The following is a 25,171-nucleotide window of genomic DNA, read 5'->3' on the forward strand; positions in this document are numbered from 1 at the left end:
TCTCCCTGTCTATCATTCAAAATTATAAACCCTTTTGCAAACTTCCTGTTTTTATTGTAGGCTATAACTGATCATATTATTTCCGTATATTGTGACAATAAACATTGTAGACATCACATCATGAACTATTTGGTTTAATGCTATATATTTTTGCAATGATTATTGTTATTAAGTATCTCCCACTAAACAGTGAGGTACTGGAAACATTCGGGGACACTATAAATACACAGTTTAGAAAGTATACTATCTCAGATCCCTACTGTTAAATACATAGACACACAAATAACCTGAAAAAGCAAGAGAGCAAATCACCCAAACAAACCAAGATACTTCAATAACAAAATCCACTGACACTACAGTGGAAGAAATGTCAGAGAAGGAATTTAGAATACATAGTTAAATTGATCTGTGAGGTAAAGGACAAAGTAAGGAATAAAATCAGTGAGAAAATATGGGAAGTGAAAGATCACGTCAATAAAGAGATCTGAGAGTCTGAAAAAAATAAAGCAGAAATCCTTAAAATGAAGAATCAATAAACCAACTTTAAAATTTAATGGAAGACATCAACAAAAAACTGCTTAGAATATAGAGTTTCAGGGAATATAAAATCTTGAAAATAAAGTTGACGATGGAGAAAAGATGTTAAGAGACCATGAACAGAGCTTCCAAGAAATATGGGATAATCCGAAAATACCAAATTTAAGATTTATCAGGATAGATGAAGGCTCAGATACACAAACCGATGGAATGCACAATCTTTTCAATGAAATAATATCAGAAAATTTCCCAAACCTAAAGTATGGAATGGAAAATCAAATCCAGGAGGCTTATAGGATGCCAAATATACAAAATTACGACAGACCCTCACCAAGGCACATTATCATGAAAATGTCTAACATAGAATAAGGATAGTATTTAAAGGCTACCACAGAAAAATGACCAGATAACATGTAGGGGAAAACCAATCTGGACCTCAGCTGATTTCTCAGCCTGGACATTCAAAGCCAAAAGACTTGGGATAATATATACCAAGCTCTGAAAGAAAATGGATATCAGTCAAGAATACTGTATCCATCAAAATTAATCCTCAGAGTTGGAGATGAAATTAAAAGCTTTCATGATAAACAAAAATTAAAAGAATTTACAACTAGAAAGCCTGTACTACAAAACATACTCTTTAAAATATTTAATGAAAAATAAAAGTGAAAACCATCAAAGAAACAAAGTACATTAGAGAATAGTCAGCCAAAGGAAAAACTAATGAAAAGTAAAAATCAGAACTAAATCAAAATGATAGAGAATAAAAATCATTTATCAATAATAATACTGAATGTAAATGGCCTAAACTTATCAAACAAAAGAAACAGACCCACAGATTGGGTTAAAAAACAAGACCCAACAATATGCTGTCTCCAACATACTTACCTCATAGACAAAGACATCCATCTACAGACTAAACGTAAAAAGAGGGGAAAAAAACATATCATACACACGAATCTCATAACCAAGCAGACGTTCATATCCTCATATCAGACTTTGAGCCAAAGTTAATCAGAAGGGACAAAGAAGGACATTCATACTGCTTAAGGGAATTATACATCAACAAGACATAACAAACATAAATATTTATTCCCCAAACAATAAAGCATCTATGTAAATCAAACAAACCTTCTCAAGTTCAAGAATCAAACAGACCACAACACACTAATACTGGGTGACTTCAACATACTTCTCTCACAACTGGATAGATCCTCATCACCAAAAACAAACAAACAAACAAAAAACCTATGGAACTAAACTAAAAAATATAATTAATAATTTAGACTTAGCAGACATATGTAGAATATTTCATCCATCAAGTCATCTCTATTTTATATAAGGATCCATGTGTTGCTGAGAGGAAAGTGTATGAATAACCTAACATTACATCTCACAGTCCTAAAAAAATAAGAATAAACCAACCCCAAAAGCAGTAGAAGACAGAAAATTAAAATCAGAGCTGAAATCAATGAAATTGGAAAAAAATCCCCCCCAAAAAATAAAAAGTTGGTTCTTTGAGAAAAAGCAACACAATTGATAAACACATAGCCAAGCTAGTGAAGAGAGAGAAAACTCAAATTACTAACATTTGTGATGAAAAAGGAAATATCATGACAGATACTACTGAAATATAGCCAATAATCAAACTATTTTGAAAATTTACACTCTAATAAAATAGAAAATCTTGAAGCATTGACATATTTCTAGAAACATGACCTACCCAAATTGAATCAGGAGGGCATAGAAACTTTAAACACATCAATTTCAAGCAATAAAATTGAAGATGTAATCAAAAGCCTACCAACAAAGAAAAGCCCAGATTATCAGCTGAGTTTTACCAGACCTTCAGAGAACTAACACCAACCCTCCTCAAATTTTTCCATCAAAGAGAAAAGGAGGGAACCCTTCCAAACTCATTCTATAAAGCTAATTCATTTGGAAAAATAACAGGCCCAGAATAGCCAAAGCAGTCCTCCACAAGAAAAGTGAAGCAGGTGGCATCACAATACTAGACCTTAAATTATACTGCAGAGCTATAGTAACAAAAACAGCATGGTATCAGCACCAAAGCAGATACATAGACCAGTGGTATGGAATAGAAGACAGAGACAAACCCACATAAATACAGTTATCTCATACTAGACTAAGGCGCCATAAACAAACACTGGATAAAAGATAGCTTCTTTAACAAATGGTGCTGGGAAAACTGGAAATCCATATGTAGTAGAATGAAATTTAACCCCTATCTCTCATCCTGCACAAAATTCAACTCAAAGTAAATCAAGCATTATACCAGAGACCTTGTGCCTACTGGAAGAAAATATAGGCTTAGGAACAAAATTCCGCAACAAGACTTCTAAAGCACAAAAAATAAAATCAAGAATCAATAAATTGGATGGTATCAAACTAACTAGCTTCTTCACAGCAAAGGAAACAATCAAGACATGAAGACAGAGCCACAAAATGGGAGAAAATCTTTGCCACCTGCACTTCACATAGAGCACTAATCTCCAGGATATATAAGAACTCAAAAAATTTACCACAAAAAAAAAAAAAAAAAACCAGCCCAATCTATTAATGGGCTAAGGAATTTAACAGGCACTTCACAAAAGAATTATGATTGGTCAACAAATATATGAAAAAAAGTGTTTAACATCTTTAACAATTAGAGACATGCAAATAAAAACTACACTGAGATTTCATCTCACTCCAGTCAGAATGGCAATTATCAAGAATACAACTAACAATAAATGTTAGTGAGGATGGGGGAAAAAACACTCACTTATACAATACTGGTGGGACTGCAAATTGATGCAATCACTCTGGAAAGCAGTATGGAGATTCCTCAGAAAACTTGAAATGGAACAACCATTTGATCCAGTTATCCCATTCCTCAGCACATTTCCAAAGGAATTAAAATCGGCATACTACAGTGACTTGGCCACATCAATGTTTACAGCAGCTCAATTCACAATAGCTAAGCCATGAAGCCAACTTAGGTGCCCTTCAACAGATGAATGGATAAGAAAATGTGGTATAGATACAAAATGGAATATTACTCAGCCATAAGGAAAAAATGAAATTATGGCATTTGCCAGTAAATGGATAAACTGGATACTAACATGCTAAGTGAAATAAGCCAATCTCAAAAATCAAAGGCTGAATGTTCTCTTTGATATGTGGATGCCAATACACCATAGGTGTTATGGGGAGAGAAGAATAGAAGTTTATTGGATTAGACTAAGAGAAATGAAGGGAAGAGAGGATGGGACTAGGAAGACAGTAGAAATAATCCGACAACAAATTCATGTTCAACATGTTCATATATGAATGCATGACCAGTGTAACTGTAAATCATGGACAACCACAAGAATGGGAAATTATACTTCATGTGTGTATAATATGTCAAAATACATTCTACTGTCATGTATAACTAAAAAGAATTTTTAAAATTATAAAAAGCATGGTGGTCAAATATGAAATGTTCTATACCATAGCAGTACATAGGATATTTGAGAATCTGACAGGTCCTTCAGTGAAAGAAGTTTTCTAACTACAATCTCATTTCTCACAGTTACTTGGTTATATAACGTTTGTCCTCCTCTTTCACTTATTAAAATCCCAAAGTACTAGCAACATGTGGGAAACCATAAAAAAAAAAAACATGATTTTAAAAATATTTTTAATTGTATTTATTTATGTGCGGTATTGAGAATCAAACTCAGTGCTTCACACATGCTAGGCAAGCACTCTGCCACTGAGCCACAACCCCATCCCAGAAAACCATGATTTTGATAAGTACTAATATTTTCAGAAGTATGCTATGTTAAATGAGTAAATCTGAAGCTAAAATATACAATAAACTAGACAGATACTGATTACAGACAACTAGTCAAATGGCAATATGGTACAGTTTGAATAGTACTCCACTTGGCACTTGGTTATATGCTAAACATATTGTAACAACATTTTTGATACTTTTCAGAGCTCACTAACAAGAAAGGCTACTCTCTCCAGGCCAGCGAGGTGATCCTGAAATCCAGAACAGAGCACAGCAAGATAGAGACACTACCATCACCATGGAATTATCTGACTATGCTGAGGTTTTTGACAAGGTGTACGAGCTGAATCTGCCACTCCACAGGGTCCTGTGTTGGTGTTTGCTCCCAAAATATTGAATTCAAATCATCCCTAGGGGAAGAATCTTTAATTGAGTTTCTCCAGTTTCCCAAAGATCAGGTTCAATAAAATATGGACTCCCGGTTTGAAAAGTTACCAAACACATTGGAGGTAGTTTAAGTTTAAGGAAAAATAGACTTTGGTCAGGATCCTCCAGAGGCTAGAAAAGCAAAGATGGATTCTTCCTCCATCTTCAGAGAAAGCATGGCCCTACTAACACCTTAATTTTGGACATCTAGCCTTTAGAACTGAATCATTAATGCATGACCTTCATCTTCAGTGCATCACATCGGAGAGCACATGATTGTCATTTTTTCCCATTATTGATAACATTAAGTTTGCTCATTTGATTCAAGTGTTCTGCACCACACCCATTTACCTTTATCTACTTGCTGTGTGCCTCAACAACAGACTAAATCAAGTGGAAGAAAGAACATCTAAACTTGAAAACTGGTCTTTTGAAATACCCCAGACAAAAGGCAGGGGTGTATAAGAATGAATGAAGACAGCACTCAAAACCTTTGGAAGGTCATTAAATAAACAAATATCTACATTTTCAGAATATCTATAACCAAGGAGACAAGATATGACATGTGCAGAAAAGACCTTCACCATGATATATCATATTCAAACTGTCAAAAGTATACGACAAAGAAGGAATTCTTAAATCTGCAGGAAGAAAAGCATCAAATCATTTCTAACGGTATTCCCAATAGACTAACAGCAGATTTCTTAGAAGAAACCCTTCATGCCAGGAGGATATGAAATAATGTATTCTAAGTCCTAAAACAAAAGAAGAGCTAACCAAAAATAGTATATCCAGCAAAGCTCTCCTTTAGAAAGAAAGAAAAAAAGTCCTTCCAAGATAAGCAAAAGCTGAGAATTCATGTCCACCAGCCCAGTCCTTAAAGAAATTCTCCCAGAAATGAAAGGTAATTACCATCATAAAAGCATTTGAGAGTATAAATTCCACTAGAAGAGTAGATACACAAAAGAGAAATATAAAAGAATAAACATTACTAATACAGATCAAAACACAATGATGAGAAAAGAAGGAATGTTCAAAACAACTGAAAGAAAAATCAACAAAATCATAGGAGTAAGTCCTTATCTATCAATAATAACCTTGACTATAAACAGAAAATTGAAAGATACAGACTGGCTGAATGATTAAAAAAAAAAAAGACCCAACAATATGCTGCCTGCAAGAAACTCATTCATCAGTAAAAACATGTAAAGACTAAAAGTAAAAGGAGAGAAAATGATATCCCAAACAAATGAAAACCTGAAGTTAGCAGGAGTAAATATATCTTCATCTGAAAAAACAGATGTTAAGACAAAAATTGTAGGAAGACACAAGATCAGTAAATAATGATCAAGGGGTCAGTTCAACAAGAAGATACAATAATTGTAAATCTATGTGCAACTACTGTCAGAGCACACAATTTTATGAAACAAACACTACTAGAATTAAAAAGAGAGACTTCAATGCAACAATAATGGGGGACTCCAATGCCCCTCTTTCAACAATGGATATACAATACAGACAAAAATATCAACAAAGTAACAGAGTTAAGCTATTCTGTAGATAAAATGGACTAGACATTTACAGAACATTCTAACAGCTACAGAATATACATGTTTTTGCATCAGCACATGGAATTTTTCTAGAGTAGACCATATATTAGGCGACAAAACAAATCTTAACAAATTAAAAAATATTAAAATAATATCCTTTCCAATCACTATAGAATAAAACTAGAAGTCAACAACAATAGAAATTATACTAAAACATGGAGATAGCAACACAATTCTGAATAAACTCTGGGTCAAGCAAAAAGGAAAGTTAAAAAGTTGTTCTAAAACAAATGAAAATGGAAACAATATACCAAAGCTTATGGGGTACAGCAAAAGCAGTACTGAGAGGAAAGTTTGGAGCAATACCTGCCTATATCAAAAATAATTGAAAGATTTCAAATTATCTAATGACCTAGATATGTCAGAATAAACAAAAGAAAAAAAATAGTGGAAGGAAAGAAATAAAAAACATCAGAGCACAAATAAAAAGAATAAAAACAACACAAAATATCAGTGAAACAACGCAGGGTTTTTGAAAAGATAAACAAAATCAATGAACCTTTACCTAGACCAACCAAGGATAAAAAGAGAGAAGACCCAAATAAATAAAACCAGAGATGAAAAGGGAGACAATTATAACTTGTCTTGATACCACAGAAATATAAAAGATTATTGGGGTAAAACTAGACACTAACAAATTTGAAAACCTAGAATAAGTGGACAAATTTCTGGTCACACGTGACCAAACAAAATTAAACCATGAGAACATAAAAAAAAAAAACCTAAATAGACCAGTAACAAACAATGAGATTGAGTCAAGAATAAAATATTGCATGCCTATAATCCCATCCTTTCTGAACAATAACTCAGAAGAACCACAAGTTCAAGGCCAGCTTGTATAGTTTAGAGAGACAGTATGTCAAAATAAAATTATAAAGGGGCCTGAGGATATATCTCAGTGGTAGAGCACTTGGATAGCTTGCATGAGATCCTGAGTTCAATCCCCACCGTTGGAGATTGGGTTCCCCAAAAAGAAAAGCCCAGGACTGAGTGATTTCATTGAAAACTATTGACCAATATCCCTGATGAACAATAGATGCAAAATTGCTCAGCGAAACAGTAGAAAACCAGTTTAAGATATTTTTTAAAAGATCATTCACTATTATCAAGTTGTTTTTCACCCCAAGGAAGAAAGGATGGCTCAACATACATGGATCATCAATAAACTGAATATATCACATCAACAGAATGAAGGATGAAATTCACATTATTGTCTAAATAGATGCACAAAAAGCCTTTGATAAAATTCAACATTCCTTCATGATAAAAATGCTGAATAATTAGGTATAGAAGGATTACACCTCAATATAATAAAGACTACCTATGACAAATCTACAACCAACATCATATTGAATGGAGAAAAGCAGAAATCATTTCCTCTAATATCAGGAACAAGGCAAGGATGTCCACTCTCAACACTTATTCAATATCTCAACTTATTCAATATAGCATCGCAAGTTTTCACCTCTGTTTGCAGATGATATGTTTCTATATATTAAAAACCTAAAGACCCCACCAAAAGACTTTTAGAACAAATAAATTCAGTAAAGTAGCAGGATACAAAAATCAGTGTGCAGGGCTGTAGCTTTTCTATATACCAATAACAAATTTACTGGCACTTGGCTATATGCTAAATATAAGAAAAATAAATCATAAAAGTAATCCCATTCACAATAGCTACAAAAAATAAAGTACCTAGGAATAAACTTAACCAAGGAACTGAAAATTCTAAGATTCTGATAAAAGAACTTGAAGAACACATAAAAAAGATAGAAAGACCTCCTATTTTCATGGACTGGGAAAGTTAATATTGTTAAAATGATCATGCAACCCACCATGATCCATGGGTTCATTAAAATATAAATGTTGTTCTTCACAAAGAAAAAAATCCTAAAATATGGAAGCACAAAATACCCCAAATAGCCAAGCAATTGATTAAAAAAAAAAAAAAAAAAAAAAAAAACAAAGGTAGCAGCATCAAAATACCTTATTTCAAGACATACTACAGAACCATAATAATGAAAACAAAACATAAACCAATAGATTAGAACAGAGATCCCAGAAACAAACCCTCACATCTACAGTCAACAAATCACAAAGATGCCAAAAACACACACTGGAGAAAGGACAGCCTCTTCAATAAATAGTGCTGGGAAAACCGGACACCCACAGGCAGAAGACTGAGAGTTGAACAGCTATATATCTCACCTTGTACAAAAGCAGTTGAAAACGGATCAAGGACCTAAAAGTAAGACCTGAAGCTCTGAAACTTTTAGAAGAAACTATAGGGGAAACACTTTAAGACATTGGTACAGGCCATGATTTTCTGAAAAAGACCAAAAGTACAGGAAACAAAGCTAAGAACTTACAAATGGGTTATACCAAACTAAAAGGATTCTGCACAGCAAAGAAACAATCTATGGAATGGGAGAAGATAATTACCAACCATTTACCTGACAAAGGGTTCAGATCCAGAATATTATAAGGATTGTGAGATTGTTTAAAAAAGCAAGTGATCCATTTTTTTTAAAAAATGGGCCAAATACTTGAATAGAAACTTCTCAAAAGAGGAAATGCAAACGCCCAACAAATTTATGAAAAAAAAAATGCTCACTATCACTAGCCATTCAAGAAAAGCAAATTGAAACTACAATGAGAGCATATTCCATGATTACATAATTTTATCAAAATGGATAGCTAAGAAGAACCAATTAAAAAAAAACAAACTATAATGAGGTTTCATCTCACCCCAGTTAGAAAACTATTATTTTAAAAAAAAAAAAGAAGAAGAAATGCTGGTGAGGATGTGAGGGGATAAAGGAATCCAGGAATCCTTACACACTGTTGAGTATAAATTAGTACAGACATTATGGAGGTTCCGCAAAAGACTAAAAATAGATCTGCCATATGATTCAGCCATCCTATTTCTGGTTATCTATCTAAAGGAAATGCAATCAGCATACCAAAGAAGAAACCTGCTCACCCATGTTTATTAGAACATTATCCACAATAATAAGATATGGAATTAGCCTGATTGTTCATCAACAGATGAACATATAAAGAAAATGAGGTATATATACACGATAGAGTATTATGCATCCATAATGATGAATGAGATCCTGTCATCTCTAGCAAAATGGATGGAACTGGAGGATATTTTATCAAATGAAATAAGGCAGATACATAAATGTAAGGACTACATGTTCTTTCTTATATGTGGATGCTTAAAAAAAATGTCAACCTGAAAGCAGAATAGAGAGAATAGACCTGGCAAGGGATAGCGGATGGTTTTGATCAGTATACACTATGTGTGTGTGTGTATACACATATATATACACACACACCATATATATATATATATATATATATACATATATACATCATATACACATACACACATCATACACTATATCACACTGAACCCCATTAATATGTATAGTATATGTTAAAATTTTTTCAAATAATAATGCAGATTACATCAAAATGACACTAGCACTTCATTCTTCCAAAAGCATTTGTGTACATATTATATGTAGGCCCTGATGAGCCTTTGGTAGAACATGACTAAAGGACAACTGTTTGCCTTCTATTAGTGGAGAACAGCTTTCAGACAGTTCTGATGTGGGATATGACATGAAGTAAAGAGAAGCATGCATTTGCTGCGGGAGCCATCCAGGGAGGTGGCAGTTGATTGTGTATGGCTAGTGATGATAGAGACTAATCAGGAGAGGCGTCTCCCCTGCAGAATCATACTAAACCAAGTCTTAAAGAGTGAATAGGAGAACTCCTAGTCATAGCTGTATGACATTTGCCATTTCTAGATTTTTGTACAAAGTAGTGAAGCTGCTACAGCAAATAAGGGAGAAACAGGCCTCTTCATCACTGACAGTCCCTTTATTTCACAGACGGTGAAGTATAGTTACACCCTGATCTGATTCCTGAAATTGTGTAATCTTGCAAAACCTGGATAATTTTCTCCCCAAGATGTGTAATGCAAGCCTCAACTTACTAATCTGTGAAATAAGAATAATCCTTTTAGCCTAGAGTTGTTTTTTTTAAAAGGGGTAAGTAGATAACACAATAATACATGACAATTTAGATATTAAGTAATAATGTTCCTCCACCCACTAATTCACCCCTGTCATATACATGAATAAAGAAAATATGGGAGGTGATACTTGTTCTTCTGTGCCTGGTTTATCTCACTTAGCATGTTGTCCTCTGAGTTGTTGCAAATGACGGGATTTCCTTTTTTAAGGTGAACAGTATTCAGTTGTGCATATACACCACATTTGCTTCATCCATTCAGGCATTGATGGATAAAGACTGATTCCTGTATTGACTGTTGTGAATAGGGCCACAGTGAACACAGGAGTATAAGTGTCTCTTTGACAAACTGATTTTATTTCCTTTGGAGATACATACATACATATGTTTGTATGTATATACACATACACACACACACACACACACACACACACACACACCCATATTAATTGTTCCTCCATATAATTTTAAATTTCCTGTTCAACTCCCAGTTCCATAAGGGCTTATATTTTCCCCAAAGTAAACTTCATATCAGTAGTTTTGGGTATTTTTGTTTGTTTGTTTTTGTCTTTTTTTTTTTTTTTTTTTTGGTTTGGTTTTTAAAAAGCTGCTTTGGGGTAGCTTCCTCTTTCGGTTCATACTGTTAGTGGATCTAGTCAAACTGTCTCTTTCCTTCCAGATTATCAGGTCCAACATCAACAAAAACAAGACCAGATCTGTGACCCTTAGGTGAACCCCCGGCTGCCCACGAGTCTCTGAGGCAGGGTGATCCATCGCAGGGCTGTCTATAGGCCACCGATTCGTCTTTCTGTCACCCTAATCAAATACAAGCTTATTTAATTATTATAATGGCATCTTGAAACAGTGCACTGACCAGTTTACTGAAAGTTAAATGTATTTACTTGTTTAGTAATTGAATGTAGGAAAAAAGCTATCATTTTATAGTTATCTTCCGTTCATTTGGATCTTCTCTGACCATTAGTTTAAGGCTTTTTCTCTATTACTGAGCCAGAAAATAAAATGTGTAATATAACAAACTCCCCTACCCAACTCATCCACAACCAATAAAACCAGAAAATCTGGAAATATGAGTTCTTGAAATTCTAATAGCAAATCATCTGTGTTGAGTTCAAAGAATTTTTTTTTAAATCGCCAAATGAATGAAGACTTCAACTAATTTCAAAAAAGAGAGAAGTAAAATAATTAAATTGAAAATGTAAGAAATTTTATTCTGAAACTCCTATAGAAGTTTTAGAGGTATTTCACATAATTTTTGATTAATCATAGTCAGAGTTTATAATTAATATAAAACTATAAAAATTCAGAATAAAAGAATGTGAGACCATTAGAAAAGCTGATGGAAATAGAATATATTCTTCCTTTTAATGTGAAAAAAAATAATAAGCACATGCTTTGGAGATAAATTCAGAAAGACTTTGATAATTAAAATCCACACATATTTTAGAGTTGAAATACAATACCATATCTATAAGAGGTTATAATAAATCTAGATTATTGGCTGGCTCTGTAGGCCAAGAATGTTTCACCAAGTTGCAATTGATAGCAGAGACCATTGAGGCAACTCCTCAGTAAGCCCCTCTCTAAATGAATAATCCTGTAATTTATTTTTATTTTTGATATTAGGAGCAAACCCAGGGACCCTTTACCACTGAACTATGTCTCCAGCCCTTTATTTTGAGACAGGGTCTTGCTAAATTGTTGAGGGTCTGACCAATTTGCCCAGGCTGGCCTCAAACTTGCAATCCTCCTGCCTCAGCCTCCTGAGTCACTGGGATTATATATAGATGTATACCACTGTGCCTGGCTGTAGTTTACTTTTGAAATAATACAAAGCTGACTCAAATAAGTGCAATAATATTAGATTAATCAGCACATTATGAGAATGCAGAGGAAATAATGATTGATTCTAATTCAGGTACAAAACAAGAAATTATAGAATGTTACCCCATCGTGGCTTTATGTGGACCTTCAAGGATGGTACATCGTGAAATTATTCTGTCTTATTTATATTAGCATAGTCATGGAAAAATTACAAGCTGTGGATCAGCAAAGAGAATCATACTCCTATTTTTTAAAATCCACCTATAATTCTACCTTAGGAAAAACAACATTGTTAACATTGGCTCTTTGTTTTCTTTCGTGTTTTTTTTTTGTTTTGTTTTGTTTTTTGCAGTCTTGGGGATTGAACCCAGAGCCTCACACATGCTAAGCACATACTCCACAACCAAGCTACACTCCCAGTCAACAACTGACTTTTTTTTTTTCTATATGCAGAGACATGAACATTTTTGTAGTTTTCTGGCAAGTGCCTGATATGTTATGAACATGTTTATATCTATCTTATCATTTTATGGACATTTTAAAAATTTTTAGTTGTTTATTATTATGGACTTTTAAAATATCTTTAAACAATCTTACAACAATATACATCCTCCATTCCTTGAAGATTCAGTCTTTAAACACTCAGATTCCATCTTTCAGTACTCAGCAGATTATTTCATTAGGAAGAATTTCTAGAAGTGGAATTGCTGAGGGTTTTCCCTATAGTCTATTAACTTGATCTGAGAATAAAACCCTCTTGAGGGCTGGGGTGTGGCTCAGTGGTGGAGTGCTTGTCTAGCATGGACATGGCCCTGGGTTTGATTCCCAGCACCACAAAAAAAAAAAAAGAAATATATGGGCCGGAGTTGTGGCTCAGTGGTAGAGCACTCACCTCACACAGGTGAGATACTGGGTTTGATCCTCAGCACCACATAAAAATAAATAAAATAAAGGTATTGTGTCTATCTACAAAATTTTATATATGTGTGTGTGTGTGTGTGTGTGTGTATAGTAACTCTGCTGACTATTTCTCTGTCCAGCTACTGCACTATTTCTCTGCTGCCCTTTTAAGCAGATTAATTCAAGAGTTGTTTATTTTCACTATCTCCAATTCTTCTCCTCTCTTTTTCTCTTAAACCATTCCAATCAGTTTGTTCCCAATCATTCCTTCAAAACTGCTCTTGCCAAATAACCCGTGATCTCCACCCCAACACATTTTGTTAAAAATCAACATTAAATTTCATTCATCGTCTTACATGACCATATGTTGACTTCTGAGGTAGACAATCATTCCCTCCTCTGGAAACATCGTCTTCACTTGGCTTCCAGTGCACGCTCACTGCCAATTCACTGTCTCCTCATCCCGTTGACATTTATTCCCTTGAGGACCTCGTTATGTCTCTCAGGTTTAAATACCATCTCCTGGACAATGAGTTCCAGTTAGTGTCTCCTCTTTAGTGCTTTCCTTTCAACTCAAACACAACGCAAACTTCCTCCCTTCAGAACTCAAATCCTGATCTTTACTCTTCCTGCCTTAAAAGCAAAACCCTACCCTACCCTCAATTCTCTCTGTAAATGACAGTAGTCATCCTAGTCGCTCAAACCAAAACCCTTGGAATCCTTCTAAATCTTTCTTACCTTGCACCATCTTCAGTTCTTTAAGAAATCCTATTGTCTATACCCCCTAAAACATAGCTAGAATCCAGAATCTCTACTCCAAAGCTCTTCCTCCTGTCCATTATTTCTCCTTTGAATATTAAAACTAAAACTAAACAAAAAGAAAACCTCCTGTCTGATCTGCTTTTGCCTTTGATCTTATATCTATTCATAAAACCGAGACCTGTGTGGTCCTTTTAAAATAGTCGCTAGATCTTGTCACTCTGCTCAAAATTTTATATGGCTCCTCCGTTTCACTTAGAGTAAAAGCCAAAATACTTACAAAGCTCTATAAACTCAGAACCCTTTGCTGCCTTCCCTCCCTCCTTATATCTTCTCTGACCTCATCTCCTCCATTTCTCCAAGCTCACTGCTCCAGCCACCCTGGGCTGCTGGTCACTGAGTGAAGTCACCAGGCATGTGCCTGCCTTGGGCCCCTCACCGGCATTCCCCTTGGTGCGTGATGACTTTCCATGCAGTAGCTTCGTGGTTAAGTACCTTCCTCCCTCTTTGCTCAAATACTACTTCCCCTGTGAGGTCCTAATTAATTGCCCACTTTCACAGTGCCCCCTCCCTTCAGCCTTGGCTCTGCCCCTTCTCTGCTTTTTCTTCACATATTTATCATCTTCTGATATATATTTTGTTTGCTTCTCTTGGCAAACAAATAGATCCACAAAAGCAGGAAACATGTCTGAATTGTTCTCTGCAGGAGGAAGATCAATGTTACAGATGCATAGTTAATGCTTTTAATCCAGACTTCCAATTTGCTTCTCAAGGAATGAGGGTATCTCAATAAGTAGATAAAGTGGAGAAGGATGGTCCATGTTGAGTCCACAGTATTGGAAAGCTATTGGCATGAAAGAAAGCAAAATTTTGTAGTGATTGCCAGGTATTTGGGTGGTCTCAGAGGTGAGAATTCAGGATTTACTAAAAAGAAACACATCAAAGAAAGGCAATATTTGAACTGAAATCACAAAACCAGCTCACTCCACCAAAAGTAAGAAAAGATGAAATGAGAATGGATTCTATGCTGGGATACTGATTGGGGCATACTTATCATTGGAAACCTAGCAAAAACTTTTGCCACAAACAAGTTGGACAAATCATCAAATTCTATCAAATGTCTTTGAAAAGGTATGAACACTATAGATACTCTTGAGAAATTTGTGCCTATCTACAAAATTTAGCATTGACCACCCCCTGAGATCATCCACTATTGGCCAGTAGATGATAGTCTTGGGTGAGAGAAGAAGAAAGGGGATCCCAGTTAAGAAATTTCATTTCAGCATTATAGCAATCACTTGGGTGGAAATGGTGCTTAATGAGGATGTGTGTAGCTGCAACTTTGAGTTCTAACACTTTGAGTAAATCTTTGAAGCTGAGGTTTACTTCACTAAAAGAAGGATTTCAGCATTATGTCTGCTATGATTTGAATGCATCCCCTTCAAAATGTAGGTGTTGCCAACATGATAATCTTAAGAGGTGTGGCCTTTAGGAGATAGGGAGAATCCCCTAGGGTTTCACTATTACAATTTAGGCCCTCCTGAAAGAGGCTTCACTCAGCTTTCCTCTAGTTCCCAGATGGTGAAAAAGGAAATTCTATTATTTATAAATTACCCATCTTGGGTATTGCACTCTAGTAGCACAAAATGAACTAACACATTGTCTTAAATGTTAAATAACACATATGTTGAATTAAATATCCCCAAGTTAATTCAGTGAACATGCAAATCAAGTTCAAATCAAAGCTTTTAGGTGTGATAGCAATAATAGTATAAAGTTCACAAGAAAATCCGTAGGGAGACTGTTTAGGGTACTGGTAATTTGATTTAAAAAAATTGAAATCAGCAAACTTTCCATCTAACAGTCTAAGCTACTGTCCGTCTGGCTTGTGTACAACTTTATCATTAGGCAACTTTCATCTAAATAATTCAGTAAAATATTATTAATGGGTCTTTGCTTCTCTACCAAGTACCCCTTCATTTTGTACTATAAAACCCAGAAATAATTAAAGAGAATTCAGCCTAGGTAGCTTTTCTTGATCAGATGTCCCCAGAGAGGGGTTTGGTAAGGGAAGGGAGAGGGTCTTAATTACATCTAAATATAGCAGCTCTGTATTCTCCACGACTTTGTTTGCACTGTAATAATGCTAATGTAGAAAACTCTCCCACCTGGAATCTATTCCATAGCTGATATTTGATGCCAAACCTTCTAGTGATAAAGGCCACCAACACAAACCCAGAGGCACTGAATATAAATGCAGTCAGTCCTGAAAGGTATCTCTGGTTGGTTTCTTTTCCCTGTTGCCACTCATCAGAAGACGAGTTTACCAAAAGCCATCGGCCGCACACATCTATCCTGGATCCAGGCCAAGAGCAAGCAGCACTGTAGAAATCCAAGCAGCAGGGTGGAAAGGAGACCGGGTCATCAGCTGGGTGACACCATGAGGGGATTGCTGAGCAGCAGCTGGAGGAAGTTTGGACACGCTGGCCGGGGGACATACGAGTGGCTAACCAGCGAACCAAGCCTGCCTCTTCTGGAAACCCAGCTGCAGGTCTGTAACCTATGGCTTCAGCCTCTTCTCCCAAAGCTTCTTGGATAGTTTCTAAATTAACAATGCCTATATTTTTTAGGTTCTTATAACTTAGTGGCAACACTTTGCATTATGGATATAATTAAAAAAACATGAGTTTGCTGACTGGCATGGTCTGAAGGCAGTAACTTGAAAGTTGCCTTTTTTTTTAACAATGATAAGTAAAACTTGGCACAAATGTGTCTAACACTATTTGATACATCAAATATGTCAGAGCTCCTGAGGGTAGGGGTTTTTGACAAGTTTTTATGCCTTCAATTATAATTATGTTCTTTGCTCAGTAAGCAATGTCTATATACAGAAATAAGAGGCTTCCTTTCATTCTTGACTGGAGAACAATCCCCGTTTTTAAGAGTTTGCAGAAACCAAGCATCTTTCTGCAGGAAGGCGAGCAGGGGGTTAAGGAAGTTAGTCACTAAGAAATGCACCAGCTATTCCGACTTTTGGGCCAGATCACCAAAGGAGCCTCCTTGTAAGGCAGCATTAAAGAAAAATATTCATAGCAACTAAAATCAAAGAACTTTTATAACCAGAGGAGAAATGGGTGACCCTGCTGATCACACAAAAAGAGGAAAATAAACCTATTCTCTTGTTTTCTAGAAAATCAACTTGTAAGATTGGTATTTAAAATCGCCAAAACCAACTTTTACAGAAAAAAAAAAATGTCCTTTAGCAGTTACACCTTTTATTGAATATTTCTCTAAAATATTGCCTGAATGATAAAGCCCTTGAGTAATACACACATCAGAAAAACATTAAAACTTAAAAGACAACTTTGAGGCTAGTGAACACATTAGAACATTTGACTAGAAAAGATATCACTTCTGAATTTAAAAAATTCCAGCCATTTTAACTAATATGAGGAATAATTAAATAAACAAATGAAGTATACTAAAATAAATGTGTTCTATAGCTCTGTGAAATTTCTTTACCAGGAAAAAAGAAGAGTTCTTTTTCTCAAGAAATTGTCCCAGTTGTCTGTATTAGATAAAAAGACTTGGTATTTGGACAAATTTAACTCAACCAATGGAAGTATTGGTTTAGCAGGCTCTGTGGTATTTCTTCTTTCCCAATTTTTTTCAACTAATATTGATCATACCATAGTAGTATAATTGTAAATAACAGAGTCTACTTGTACATAAATCCTTTTAAATGGAATATTAAGTAACTTAATGATCTATGCATATTGAACTTAGGGAATTTTAAATTTGATGGCAATACTGATAAGAAGCTATTATTACCTGTATTATTGATATAAAGGAAAAAAATAAATTGTGAAAATAATCTATTGTTTACTGGATTTGGAAAGCTATTGCTTTAAAAGGGAATGGTTTTAACAGAGTTAATGATTCATCTAGAGGGAGAAAATAAATTATTTTATCTCTTGACTTCAATTTAATTTTTTATTATAATAAATTTGTTTTTAGTTTTATCTACTCTTATGCTTTTCTAATCAAAGTCCCTTATTATGTCACAATAGATTTTAAGTAAATTATTCTGATATTAAACTAAATTTGTGGAAAAACAGTAAAAAACTCTAGTCTAGAAATATAACTTAATTACACACATAAAATATATCACAAAATATTTTTGAAAATATATTTATTAAAATATAAATTTAGTAATGTCAGATTTTATACTCACTCCAATATTCTAGTCTTATCAAAACATTTCTAGATTTCTTCCGATTTAGTATTTTACTTTTAGTAAATCTGAAAATTTGAGTCATTGAGACATGGACATAAAAATACATGTTATTTACCAGGCATTTTATATGCATTAATTCACTGAATTCTCATCTAATCCTCAAAAACAGATGTTATTATTTTCATTTAATAAAGAGGAAAACCTAAGCCCAGAGTTGACAGGTGACCTCCATGTCACAGAGGTGTCAGAAAGTCTTCAGAATTCAAAGCCAGAGCTGCCAAACCCCAAAGATCACAGATGCTCTGCTTCTCAGGAAAACCTTTAATTTTGATGTTGTTTTTAAGCTAGAATACCTTAACTCATATCTCACCAAGAACAAAATATCTGGCAGAATACATTTTTTAAAGCATCTAATTTTGAGCGAAAACAACATAGTTGTAAAGTCTATAGGAATTAAAAAAAGATCACACTTAGGTAGATAAACCATTTCCTTAAGGAGTTGTGACCAGCAAAACATTTGTCTTTTCCACCAAAATCAAGACAAAAGAATCCCAGCTCTTATACACATTATTATATATTATTTAGAATAAGAAGATAAAGAGCTTAATATTTTGTTTTCTTATTTTAAATACAATTATGGGCCTTTAAACTGATTTCCTTTTCTTTATAGTAGTGAATATTAACATCTACATTTGTTACTATATGCTTCATATAATAGAAAAACTTTTTAAAACTTCATTATTTCTTAATGCTGAATTAATGTTGTCAAAGCAATACATAAGCCAGGTACTGTGGCACATGCCTGTAATCCCAGTGGCTCAGGAGGCTGAGGCAGGAGGATTACAAGTTCAGAGCCAGCCTCAGCAATTTGGTGAGGCCCTAAGCAACTTAATGAGACCTGTCTCAAAATAAAATATTTTTTAAATGGCTGGGGATTATGGCTCGGTAGTTAAGTGCACCTGGATTCAATCCCTGGTGCCAAGAAACAAAAACAAAACAAAACAAACAAAAAACACAATTAGAACGATTTTTTTCCACATTGCTTTCCTACCCTGTAATTGAAGCATCAATTCATGCCTATATTATTACTCCATGAAGAACCACTGTTACTTTGTGAGCTAATACTACAAAACAAATACCTTTTAGGTTGCCTAAGAATCACCTGTAATTCTTTTTCCTTAAAATTTCAAAGCTTTCTGAATCTACCTCGTAAATATTACAACATCAAATTTAAAGGATTTAACAATCTCATTCATAAGTGCCACCATCAAATGAGAATTCAAACATTATTTGTGGGAGGATCATATAACCACATGACATTTTGTTTCAGAATTAAAAATTTTTAAGTTTCATGTGATCCTTTTGTGGCAATAAAACATTGGTCTAATTCTAAATAAAATGAGTACAGAAATGGTAAGGAGTTCCCATTCAAAGAAGGAGTAGGAGATTTGCCAACTAAATTTTATTCTAGTTATTTTTTCTTTGGTGGAAACACTGTATGCCGTCACGGGTATGCAGCGCTTGACATTCTGAGTTCACACCTTCTCTTGTAAATTTGCTTTATATTTCACATGGGATCAAGCTCAATGAATGACTGTAGTGATTTTGAGACTATGCAGCGACATTAACAGGAGAAGACCTTAAAAGGGGTGTCAGGGCCAGAGCCTGCCCTCCCCCATCTGCTGACCCAGTTTCCTTCCCTACCTCCAGGGCACCCAGAAGGCCAGCTCCGCCCAAGCCGACGTGGAGCCCTTCCTGTGCATCCTTCTCCCCGCCACCGTCCTGCTCTTCCTGGCCTTTCTGCTGCTGTTCCTGTACCGCCGCTGCCAGGCCCCACGGGCCCAGGGCCAGGTGTTCAGTATCGACCTCCCCGAGCGCCCTCCTGCGGGAGCCAGCCCCGACTTCCTGCCCGGCTTGCCCTGGGGCAGCGAGCAGGAGATTCCCTACTCGCCCCTGCGTCCAGGAGGGACCCTCCTCTCCGTGTGCTTGCCACCCTCCTACGAAGAGGCCACCAGGAATCCTCCTGGGGAAGAGGCCCTGGACACGGACCTTCGGTGTTAAGAAGGGTCACCTGGACTGGATGAGCAAAAGTAGAGGACCCAGAGGGAAGGGCAGTCAGACCCAAGAAGCTGCGGTTCATAGTCACACTCCTTAGGCTAAGGGGCAAGCTTGATAAGAGTCCATCAGTTAACCTGCGTTCAAGTTCCTTAGGGAAAAGTTCCCCCAGATGACTAAAGATGACCGAGCTCCCCACAAAATGCAGAACACCCGCCCCTGGGATGGAAGTGGGGGGAGGAGTTCCAATTACTAGTGAGCATAGGAAGCAGCTCTGAAAGGCAAGAAAAAAGAATACTGGACCAGCCAAGGAAAACTGCTTTTGCCACCAAATACACCTTTTTATCCTGCATCAGTTTTTCAGGATCTCATGGTTTCACTTCTGTGTGAATGTTTCAGGATGCATAGAGGGTTCTAAAAGGAGTAAAAGACATCTCTAGAGCTGTGGGGGTAGTGTTGTAAATAATGAAATATATTTCAATATTAGCAATGAAAGTACAGACGTTTACAAATATTTTAGTTAAAATAAAATAAAGCTCTCTAAAGTTATCTCCTTTGTAGTATGACTCTTCTGATTAGCTTCTTAGAATGGGCGAAGGATTTGGCTTACTCACTCAGGAAGGTCTCACACTAGAACACTGTGGGCTGTCTGAAAGTGCTCTGGCAGCTTAGACAGTTGCTGCTCCAGCACATTATCTTACATGACTTTTTATCATTATCTTAGTATAGAGCACCACTATATTTGGAGCCTTCACTAAGCAGCAGCAACACTATAGATTAGTTTAACATTGAAAATAAAGGTCAAGTGATTCTGCAATCTGTATTTGGGGTAAAACTGGGAGTTCAAAACCCACCTGAATCAAATGTATGAAATATGATATGTCAAGAGCTTTGTAATGTTTTGAACAACCAATTAAAAAAAAAAAAGAAAAGAAAGGTCAAAATTTGGGGTCACATGGTAAAGAAAAACAGAGACCTTACAAACCACATTATTCAAACTCTGGCTTTATACACACCAGTATGAGTGTGTAACATTGCACAATGTTAAAAGGCAGATCAAGGAGCAGAAGCCTGACCTGTCTGTCCTAAGCAGAAGCAGTTGCCACTGTGCTTGATGTTTGTTTCCCTCAAGAACATCAAGCAGGTGGAATTTCAGCCATACTGGTGGTGGGGGTCAGGCTTTCCTCCTGGCAGGGTCAGATGAGCTTGGAATTGATAGAAATCTCCCTCAGTGATTTTCACATGGGGAGGTTGAGGTGGGTATTACCACTTGAGACAATGTATCAAAATAATCTTGATAGTCATTGGGCACACCTGTGATTCCAGCTACTCAGGAGGCTGAGGCGGGAGGATCCCAAGTTCAGCAACTTAGTAGGGACTTGTCTCAAAAATTTTATTAAAGTGGCTAGGGATGTGGCTCAGTGGTAAAGCACTTGCACAGCATGTGTAAGGCCCTAGGTTTAATGCCTAGCACTTCAACAACAAAAGCAACAACCCAGAGAGGTGGCAGGGAAGGGAGGCTAGGGATGTCATGTATAATTCTTATTTAATACCACAATTTTTTAACACGATATCTGTTTTTACAATATAAAATGCATACTAGACAACACTGATTTCAGATGATGAAAAAAATAGTGGTTTCTAACTTTTTCACATGAACTTTTTTTAGGCTAGATATGCAACATTTATAAACTTAGGAAAACAACAAAGTAAGCAAAAATGGGATATATTTCTTTTTAAGTGTAATCTGATAGAAATAATTGTTGTATCTTTGAGCAAAATATAACCTATTTAGTGAAAAAAAAAATCAATACAATTTCTTTTAGGGAAATTGTACTGAACAATTCTCTATGTTCTTTAAGGGAAATAAACAAATGGAAATGAGAAGCTCAGACACAGCCTTTAGGTTTTGTTTGTCTGTTTATTTTGTTTTGGGACTGGAGATTAAACTCAGAGGCGTTCAACCACTGAGCCACAACCCCAGTCTTTTTTAAAATTATTTTTATTTTGAGATAGGGTCTTGCTCAGAGCCTTCCTAAATTGCTGAGGCTGGCTTTGAACTTGTGATCCTCTTGTCTCAACCTCCCAAGCATGCACCACTTCACCTGGCTAGATTTTTTTTTTTTCTATCTAAGAGTCTAGTTCTGTGTGAGATTATTGATTCTCAATTGCCATTTCTTCTTCTTCCTTGCTTTTAGAACCCTGGCTTGGTTATAGGATTCTAAAATTTTCTACCTAAGACAGGGTAGGTCTGTCCAAACATCAGGGGTGCGGCATGATTGTTAATATGATTTCAAACTCTTCAACTGGGACCAATATGGACTTGGGACCTAAGGGAAGATATTCAAAGGAGGAGGATTTTTCTAGAAAAGTTTGCTTTACTATTAAAAATAAACACATAGAAGAACATCCTCTTCCTTTTTGCTGAATGTTAAGTGTCTGCATGTGATGCCTGGGGCTACTATAGTCATTTTGCAACACGAGAAGTATCAGTCGTAACTGGTAATGAAAATAATACAATATAAAGACAAAAAGCATGTGCAATGATAACACTGTAGAGCAGTTGCATTAACCACGCAACTGTCTGTATTTTAATGAAAATTTCATACTGTTTTAAGCCATTTGAGCCAGGCTTGCTACATATAGAGAAAAGCATTCCAGATACTACAACATCTACAACTACCAGGGACATGCATTGACATGTTTTAAAATGTCCTGATAAGATTTATTTACCATAAGGAATCAACGGTAGGACTTAAATGTTATCAGTCACTGGGCTGAGATTGTAGCTCAGTGGTAGAGTGCTTGCCTTGCACTCATGAGGTCCTGGGTTCAATCCTCAGCACCTCATAAAAATAAATAAATAAAAATAAAGATATTATATCCACCTACAACTAAAAAGAATTTTTTTTAAATGTTATCAGTGACCATGGAAGGAATCATTTTATCTTATGGAACCAAATTGAAGCAAGAAAGCAGATAAACTATAAACCAGCACATAAAAACTATTGCCCACCTGCCAAATTCCACTTCCAATCTGTTTTTGTACACCAGCAAGAATGGTTTCACATTTTTAAGTAATTGAAAAAACATACAAATAATATTTTCTGATACTGAAATTTGAATTCATATAATTTAATGTATCTAGAAATGAAGGTTTATTGAAACACCACTGTGCTCACTTGCTTATCTTCAAAGCCTAACACAATTATTGTCTGACCCTTCACACACACACAAAAAAAGTTTGCTAGCCCTTGTAAAAGACAGGTTTCAACTTTGGTTGCACAGAAGAAACATTTGGGGAACTTTCAGAACCATAGAATACCAGAATCTACCAAGACCAATTAAACAGAATACAGCCAATGATTGTAAAAAAAAAAAAAAAAAAAAGTAATTATAAAAGTAATGTGAATGGACCATAAAATATACAAAACATAGGTAAATTTCAACGTGGGTAACAAGTGTAGGGAGAACTAAATCTATAAATGCAGCTCGGAGTTGTCACTTACTGACCAATGTTCTCTGTAAGCTGTTTTCCTGATACCATCAGAATAAAGTGCAGCTGTAACTCACAAAGTTAGACCAGCAGGCAAGACATCAGGAACAACAGATCACTTAAACAGCACGTCTTTGTTTAAACGTTGACAAACTAGCAAACACAAAACATGGGCAGCACCTGTGATTAGCACTCTGAGAAAGACAGTGGAGTTGATGAAAGTCCCCAAAGAGAAGAATTAAATTGTTAACAACTAAGGAGTATTTGGGGAAGAAATAATTCTAGCCAAAAAAGATCAAGACGGGAAAGGAATATAACCATCAGTAACTAGGAAATAGACATTTTCACTAAATTCCACGCTGGACCAAAAAATATCTATATCATTTTAGACAAAGGAAAAGGCGTCTGTTCTCTGCTCCGGCATGCAAAAGAGCTTGGAAGGAATGCTAATAAACTGAACAAACTGGAAAATCGACAGCTGTTCTATTAGAGAATCGTGGTCACAGGGCAAATTGCTGCCACTGAAAGTGGAAAGAGTCAGGTGGACACAAAATGACAACATACCTGAGTGGAAACGCAGGAGCCAGCACTGGGGAGGAAGCTGGGATTGATGAACTGCTCGAGGCTCTGAGAGGACATGTAGGAGGGTTAAAAACTCCAGGGGGGACATCCGTGGGGGCCCTCACACTTCTGTGAGTTTTACCTCCAGGAGCCCTAGTAGGTCTCATAGTGAAGATGGAGACAAATCCCCTGTGCTTCTTTCTGGCAGGCAGAAGTGACCATTTTGAAAAACACCAGATGCTGCTACTCCTTTTAATAAGACCTGCCCTTAGTCTAGCCACCTGGCATTTGATTAGAGTCTCAGTAACCTGAGGGAGGGGAATTCCCAGCTTCAATTTTCTTGAGCCTTCCAGAGGTGAAGAAAAATAGTCAACTCCAGTCCCCTTTGGCCCTCTTGTCCTGCCTGGCAGAGAGAAGAAACCTGAGAAGCACTATTGAAATTTACAGCCCAGGCAGAGGCTCCCAAAAGATGGAGAGCTCATCATAGGACTAGAAAACTCTTTCTGACATCTGATCACCATATCACTAAAGCCCTACATACCAGAATTCCTTTCATTCAGTATAGCATGCCCACCACTAAAAAATAAATGAATAAATAATAATGTATACTAAGTAGCAAAACTCCACAGTTTGTAGAGACTTAACAAGCCTCAGAACCAGACTCAGAAATGATAGGGATGTTGGATTGTCAGAGCAGAAATGTAAAACAAGTAATTAAGATGCACAGGGCTCTTACGGGGAGGAAGAAGTATACATCATGCAAGAAAAGATGAGTAATGTAAATATGGAAAAATTGGAAGAAAAAAGTATAATAAATGCTGGAAATCAAAAACCTACAACCCAAATGTAAGAATGCCTTTGATGGCCTCATTAATAAACTAGACACAGATGAAGTATCTGCCAACTTGAGAGTTGTC

At 35.9% G+C, this 25,171-nt stretch overlaps 1 protein-coding gene across 1 annotated transcript; it reads left to right on the forward strand.

Annotated features, from left to right (window-relative positions):
- Positions 1 to 16,345: 16,345 nt before the first annotated feature.
- Smim28 (small integral membrane protein 28) lies at positions 16,346 to 20,203 on the forward strand. The gene is made up of 2 exons (XM_046449001.1): positions 16,346 to 16,456; positions 19,853 to 20,203. Exons 1-2 carry the CDS (start codon positions 16,346 to 16,348, stop codon positions 20,201 to 20,203), a joined length of 462 nt encoding a protein of 153 aa, XP_046304957.1.
- The last annotated feature ends 4,968 nt before the right edge of the window (positions 20,204 to 25,171 follow it).

The sequence above is a fragment of the Marmota monax genome, unplaced genomic scaffold, assembly GCF_021218885.2.
Source record: "Marmota monax isolate L192 unplaced genomic scaffold, Marmota_monax_Labrador192_F-V1.1 WCK01_AAM20220418_F8-fsc00030, whole genome shotgun sequence".
Lineage (NCBI taxonomy): Eukaryota > Metazoa > Chordata > Mammalia > Rodentia > Sciuridae > Marmota > Marmota monax.